This window comes from Phocoena phocoena, chromosome 20, assembly GCF_963924675.1.
Source record: "Phocoena phocoena chromosome 20, mPhoPho1.1, whole genome shotgun sequence".
Lineage (NCBI taxonomy): Eukaryota > Metazoa > Chordata > Mammalia > Artiodactyla > Phocoenidae > Phocoena > Phocoena phocoena.
The window spans coordinates 8,482,601-8,489,876 of record NC_089238.1 but is presented as its reverse complement, the minus strand read 5'-3'; the positions used below and the strand labels follow the sequence as shown (position 1 = coordinate 8,489,876).

The following is a 7,276-nucleotide window of genomic DNA, read 5'->3' as shown; positions in this document are numbered from 1 at the left end:
ACGCACCCCACTCTCTGGCTCCAGGAGGCTAGTGGTCACGTTTGGCTCATTTGCTCTTCACGGGCCCCCTCCCCGGGAGGAGGGGGGGAAGCACCAGGGGCCTGAGGCCAGGCCCAAAGTGAAGGAACACTGGGAGAGAGAGAGAGAGAGAGACACCCCCCCACACCACCACCAGTGTCACCCCTGCAGCTGGAACGGGCAGCCAGCACCAGCAGCCTTTCCTGAGATGGTGATGGGCGGCAGAGGCGGGCGGCTCAGTCCCCACCGCCTCGGTCACCGCCACCTTCAGACGCTGAGTCCGTCAGCCCTCTCTCCCCTGGCTCCTCAGCCAGGGACCCAGGAGTCCACATCTCCGTCAGTGCCCCGCAGGCTAGGCCGGGGCTGGGTCCGGAGTGGCTGCCCTGACCCGCCCCTGGGACAGGCAGGGCTGGTAGTCCAGTATGCTACATGGTGCAGAAAAAGTCCCCCGCACTGGCCAGGGCGTCAGGAGGTGGGAGGGTCCTGCCCCCCACGTCCCCGACGTCCACCGGGCGGGTGCAGGCACCTAATTGGGCTCCATCTCGGGGGCTCCGCGGCCCCTGGGTAAGGGCAGGAGTCCCATGATGAGATTGTACAGGACCCTCCAGGGGGAGGGGCGGTGTCGCTGCTGCTCCTCTTGTCTCTAGGGAAAGAGCGAATGCCAAGTTAGAGTGGCCCTGAGATGGGCACGCGTAGGTGGTCAGGTCGAAGGGCAGCGAGGAACAGGGCACGGTTCTAAGAGTGAGCTACGCCCTCAACCAACCCTCTGGGGTCGGTACTATTATCATTGTTCATCGGGTCCAGATACATTTCTCTGCCCACCTTGGGCCAAGGTCCTCTGGAACATGAGACTAGGACAGAAGGGATGCAGACAATGTCCTCAGCACAGGGCCTGCGCATATTAGCTGTGGTCTCCTAGTCCCTGGTCTCCAGATGAGAAAGTTATCCAACCAAAGTCACACGGGGCTGAGGGGTGGGGCTGGATTGCAGCCCATCTGCCCTCCCATAAAAGGCTGGTGAAGCCACACAGGAGGGGGCAGGGAGCCCACAGTCTCAGCAATTCTAGAACAATCTGTGGAAGAACTGGGAATGGTTCACCATCTGCGCTGAAGCTGCACGGAAGCATGTCGAGGTAAAGCTAACCCCCTGCCCTTTCCTCAGTGGCAGGATGAAGGCTGGGGGTAGCCTCTAGGACCATCTCAGTTCCACAGTGTTAGAAACGAAGGAAGCTAGATACAAGAAAAGGCCTCCCACCAAAAAAAATTAACAATACTAAAAAACTTATGAATACCTATAGTACTCTCCACTCCCTGTACTGAATGCAGGGCTAAATCCGGTGCTAATTAGCAGGGCCCACCTAATCTCATCCCCACAAGGTGGGAAGGAGAAACCCATTTTACAGATGTGAACAAGAAGGTCAGATAGGGCTTCCCTGGTGGCACAGTGGTTGAGAGTCCGCCTGCCAATGCAGGGGACACGGGTTCGTGCCCCGGTCTGGGAAGATCCCACATGCCGCGGAGCGGCTGCGCCCATGAGCCATGGCCGCTGAGCCTGTGCGTCCGGAGCCTGTGCTCCGCAACGGGAGAGGCCACAACAGTGAGAGGCCCATGTACCGCAAAAAAATAAATAAATAAACCATCCTAATGATCCTAATGGGTGCCTGGGGGTGGGCTGCCTGGTACCAGCCTGCCTCCTTATCACTCCCCACTAAACTTTGCATCCAGGAGAAGGTGGCCAAGGGGGCACATCAGATTGGCAGAAATGTAAAAGCTTGCCGCTGTTACACTGCTGTGGAGTGCCACCTGGCACAGTCACCTTGGTGAGCAGGCTATCATTTACTAAGGTTGAGGGCCGGAGGACCAGACAGGTATCTGCTCTGGAGACACATGCGTGCACCTGGAGATGTGTATTTTTTGGAAGAGCCAAAAAAAAAAGCCCAAATCAACCAACAAAAATAAATAAATAAATAAATAAATTTTTGAGACATTTCTCACCAATGAGAAAATGAACAAGGATACTACATGTCGATCCAATAAAATGCTACATGGCCATGAAAATGAATGAATTAAAGCTCCTTTGCCCATATGGATGAATCTCGAGCCTAACACTGAGAAGCAGAGAGTTTGGAGAGGAACACATACTATATCATGTATATTAAGTCTGAAACGCCCCACAATCCTAAGCATTGTTTGTGGCCTGGTAAATATGTAGTAGAAGAATCAACACCTGCAGAGGAATGGACAGGCCAATTTGAGAGGATTGAGAGGTTTCCTTTGGAAGGGGTGAGGGGAAGAGGGTCAGGGAGGGAAACAAGGAGCTTCACAACATCCGGTTTTTGTTTTTTCTTTGAATAAGCAAGCAGTGTGGGTGTAATGTTCAGGTTGGACAGATCTGGGTGGTGGGCGCCCTGGTGTTTGTTATTCTCTGCTCACTGCTGCAGGCTTCAAATATTTTGTTTTAATGAGTTGGTCTGGCTGTGGGCCTTGGGGGCGGAGCCTCAAGCGGGGCGGGGGTTCCGGCGGGGCGGGCCTCCTCCGGGCCCGCCCCCGGCCCGCCCGGGAAGCGGGGTGGCGCGCCGCAGCCGCGCGGGCGGGCGCGGCAGCGCCGCCGCTGCTGACTCACCGGCTATAAATAGCCCGGGATATATGAGCCGCTCAGCCGAGCGCCGCCCTCAGTCCCCGCGGCCGTGGGCCCCGGGCGCGCTGCAGGGCTCGGGGATACCCGGCCCCGGCCCCGGCCCTCCCCCGGGCCGTGACAGCGGCGGCGCGGGCCTTAGCCCTACGGCGGCTCCGCGGACACGCCGCCCCTCCCACCTGCCTGTCCCCAGCGCGACCCCGCCGCGCAGGGCGGCAGCTGCCGCACATCTGGCTGGGCCGCCGCAGCCCCCTCCCCGGCGGGAAGTCCCACCTGCCGTCTACCCCTCCCCCAGCACTCACCCGCCGTTCGTACAGCGCGTTGAGATCGTCCGCCATCCGCCGCAGCTGGGCCCCGATCTCTCGGGCCCACTGCTCCTCCTCCCCCCGGACTCCCGGGGCCGCTTGGGTGGGGCCGCCCGCCAGGGCCCCCGGGGCGCTGGGCACTGGCGATTCCAGGTGCTGCTCCGCGGGCGAGAGTGAGGGCTGTGGACCTGGGAAAAGCCAGGGGCCGTGGTCACACCCACCGCCCCTCTAGGCCCTGAGGTGTCCCGGAGGGGCCCGTTATCCAGGGCCTACTTCTCCCTTTTCTAGCTGCCTGATTTCTCTCCTGCACCCCACCTCACTTTAGAGATTCTGTTTTCCCCTTTAAGAGCCAGATTTCTCAGCTCCTACTCCCCAGGCAAAAAAGAAGTCCTGGGGAGGCCTTCCTGGGGTCACCTGTCTAGCCAGCCACCACCTCACTACCCGTGTTAGTTTGGAAGTGCTTCCTCTTATCCTACCTAAATACTTCCCTTCCAAAACGGTGCCAAATTTTGACTGCTCCACTCAACAGATGGGGAAACTGAGGCTCACCCTAAGAAGTGGTCCAAGGTCACACAGGGCTACGGTGACCGACTACACCCAGAGTCACAAGCCTCAGGTCTCCTGCCCTCTAGTGTCCAACCACAGTGAAGCCACACCCCGGATGTGGCCGAGGCCTGGAAACCAGAAGGCCAGACTGTGGCTGCCTCTGAGCAGGGGCCTGGGGGCTGGGATGCGGGAGATGCTTCCTGCCTCCTCCCCACACGCACACTCTGAGCTCCCCTGACGTCTCTTCCTCCCTTCTGTCACGCCAGGTCCTGGCACGAGGGATCCCTGAGACCTAAAATCAGGGCCTCAGTTTCCACACCTGTGACTCTGGTCTAGAAATCGGGTCTCCTCTTGCCTCTGCTGCCAAGGAACAGAGCCGGGGAAGTTTTCTCTCTCCTGATCTCTCTGGGGTCCGGGGATGGGGTGGGGAGGGAAACCGGGACAATCTTTCCATTGCCACCGAGTGTGCCGGCTGGGATGGGGCTAACCGGGCACCACGGAGTTAACAGCCCATCAGGCAGGGGACCTTTAACCCTTCCCTCCCCAAGACCCGTCTCCCACCCTTTCCCCATACAATTACCCCTCCCCCACTCCTTCCTCCGGCCGGACTGCAGAGAGGGCGGGCCCTGGCCAAAGAGATGCAGATAAAAGGCAAAAGGCCACCCTCGACCCCTCCCCAGTGTCCAGAAGTGACAGTCATCTCTGCCCACTCTCTCCAACTACAGTCCTCAGGGGGCTTCAGGGGACCCAGACCGAGAGAAGGGGGCTTGGAAACAGCTGTTGCCCGAGGCCCGGAAAAGGCCGTGGGCTGCAACTCGGGGACTGCAGTCAGATTCCAGGAGGGACTTCCCATTCAGCTTCCCCCCACCCCCTGCCTCCCACTCAGTCTTCCTGCTTCTTGCAACACAAAGACCACACTGGCCACACCCTCCCCGTGGCCCGGCCGGCTCGCCACCTCCCCCCACTCGCTCCCACTTCTCCGGTTCCTCCGTGTCTCTCTTTCCCGGCTCCCAGCATCCCTGGTGCGGGGCGGGCACTCACCGTCGAGGCGCGGGCCTCGGGGCCGGCTGCGAGGACCCCCAGGCCAGCGGGGGGCCCCCAGGGCGGCGGTGACGGCGGGCGGGGCGGTGGGGGCGCAGAGGTAGGCGGCGGGCAGCAGGGCGGGGGCGGCGGGGGCGGCAGGCAGGCCGGGTTCGCAGAGGCCGCAGGATACGGCCGAGGGCACCAGGCGGCTGAGGGGGAAGGGACGCGGGCCGTCGCGGGCCAGGCCCTCTACGGGCTCGGGGGAGCTGCCCTCCTGGCGTGCTCGGGCCATGGCGCTCCCTGGGGCCTGCAGGACAGGGCAGAGGGGTGCGGTCAGCCGGGAAGTGCAGGGACCCATCCCACCCGGGGTACACAGGGCACCCCACTCCTGTACACATGGCAGGCCAGGCAGCCCAGGGCTGGTGCCCACAACACACGCAGGGCCCAGACGGAGGGGACCGTAGGTGCGTGTGATGGCCCCTCAAGACACATCCTTCCGGGCTGACCCGAGGCCTGGGCTGGCCGGAATAGCCTCCCGTGCACATGGTGATGGGCACACATGAGGGACAAGGAGGCACAGGATGGCTGTCACAGCAAGGACAAGGGCTCACACAGGACCCAGACTTGTGGGTCTGTCAGGTGTGTGTGTGTGTATGAGGGCTGACAGCCCCGCAACACAAACTCACCCAACGTGGGACTCACACAGGGCCTGCGCTGGTGGGATTAACTTCTGGAACACAGTGATGGGCACACAGGGAGGGCAGCCAGGCACTGTGATGCCTCGCAACACACACGGGGACTCACACAGGACCCAAAGGGGTGTGTGTGGAGGGTACACAACACACACACAAAGGCTCACGCAGGACTGGCTAGCCAGACCCCCCAACTCGTCTCCCATTTGCACAGAAACATTGAGATGTCCCAGGACACACACATACAAACACTGACCAAAACGTGGACACACACATACACACAGGCCACAGGAAGAACTATCCCCACAATGCATAGTGGCCGGCACAACCCATCCCCTCCACCCCATACACACACATATACAAACTGTCAGGATCTCACCCGCTGAGCCACTGTTAATAGGCCCACAGACACACACACACACACACACACACACACACAATGCAACCCTCACAAGCACAGACAGAAACACACACCAAATAGGCACTGCCACACTTCTCAAACACACATGCCCCTCCCGACAACACACATGCAACAGATAAGACCCACACACCTCAGCACTCACACACATATCAACACAAAACAGACCTCCATGGACACACACATGGACCGACACACCCGAAACACACCCTCTTGTCACCAACTCTCAGACCCCAGGACACATGTAAAGCTGGCACACACAGACACATGTCATCAGACCCAGATGCGTCACCACATGCCGGCAACAACACAGAGACGCAACAGCAGAACAGCAGACATCAACCCTCCCTCCTGCCCCAACCTCCAAACACCATCACCAACTGTCAGCCCCGGACACACACGCAAATGCACGCGTGCACGCGCGCACACACGCACACACTCGCACACACACACACTACAGCTAACTCTAATCCTACACTGCCCTGGCAGCGCGCACACCTAAAGCACCCACAGAAAACACTGGTCTCACGTGACTGACATAAACACTACACACACGCAGCCCACATGACACACATGAGCCAGCCAGCCGATCAGAGACAAGCCCCTCAGACCCAACACACACACACACACACACACACACACACACACAGGCACACACACGGGCTCAGACACAGCCTCATACAAGAGGCTGCCAGCAACATCCACTGACTGCTCTGCTCAGACCCCACAGAGCCCAGCTCCTCAATTCCCAGACGCCGATGCCAGACACACAAGGCAAACACAGACCAGACAACCCCCAGCACACACACACACAGACACACACACCACGCAGAACTCACACAGACACCTGGAGAGAAAACAGACATCGGCACTGGGCAGGCACACCATCACAAACGCTTAGCTGAGCTACATGCCCTGGAGATAGTCACAGACAGTCACACACAGTACACACAGGCAAGACACACAAGCACACACAAACACAGCACATCGGGCAAGACACACATGTAAACACACAAACAGCTCACTCAAGCAACACACCAACACACTACAACCACACACTATAACACAGGCATACAGACCCATAGAATCACCCCCAAACAGCACACACAGACAACTCTCACAGAGGACACAACACAGGTACACCACACATAAACAGAGCACCCGCCTTCAGGCGCGGCGTACACAGACAGAACCCCACACAAACACGCATGGGGACGGCGCGCACACCACGACGGGCCACACAGCCCCACCTTTCCCCGGGACTGACACAAGCACTCCCTGCAGACCCCAGCACAAACTCGGAGCCAGACACACGCACACACCCAGGCGAGACACCTGCAGATCCACAACCCCGCACACGCGCGCTCCCACGGCGGGCCCAGACGCCCCCCTGCGCTGTCACAGCCCCCCCCAACCCCGCCGCCGCCACGTGCGCCCGCCCCGCCCGCCAGGCGAGCGCGGGGCCAATAACAGGCTGTTGCTGGGGCGCAGCCCCCGCCCGCAGGAGCCGCAGACTTCACGGCCCGCGAGCCGCCCCCTGTCGCCGCCCCCGGCGGGCGCGCGCGCCCGGGGTGTGGCCGCCCCTCCACGCCGTTCCCCCCCCGCCCCCCGCCCCTCCCGGACTGCAGGGGCCGGGGCAG

The 7,276-nt window shown here is 60.5% G+C and overlaps 1 protein-coding gene across 1 annotated transcript; it reads right to left on the bottom strand.

Moving 5' to 3' along the window:
• Nucleotides 1-544: 544 nt before the first annotated feature.
• BBC3 (BCL2 binding component 3) lies at nt 545-4,827 on the bottom strand. Its single transcript, XM_065899563.1, has 3 exons — nt 4,545-4,827; nt 2,955-3,145; nt 545-661 (listed from the first exon to the last, which is right to left on the bottom strand). Exons 1-3 carry the CDS (start codon nt 4,816-4,818, stop codon nt 545-547), a joined length of 582 nt encoding a protein of 193 aa, XP_065755635.1. The 5' UTR covers nt 4,819-4,827.
• Nucleotides 4,828-7,276: the final 2,449 nt, after the last annotated feature.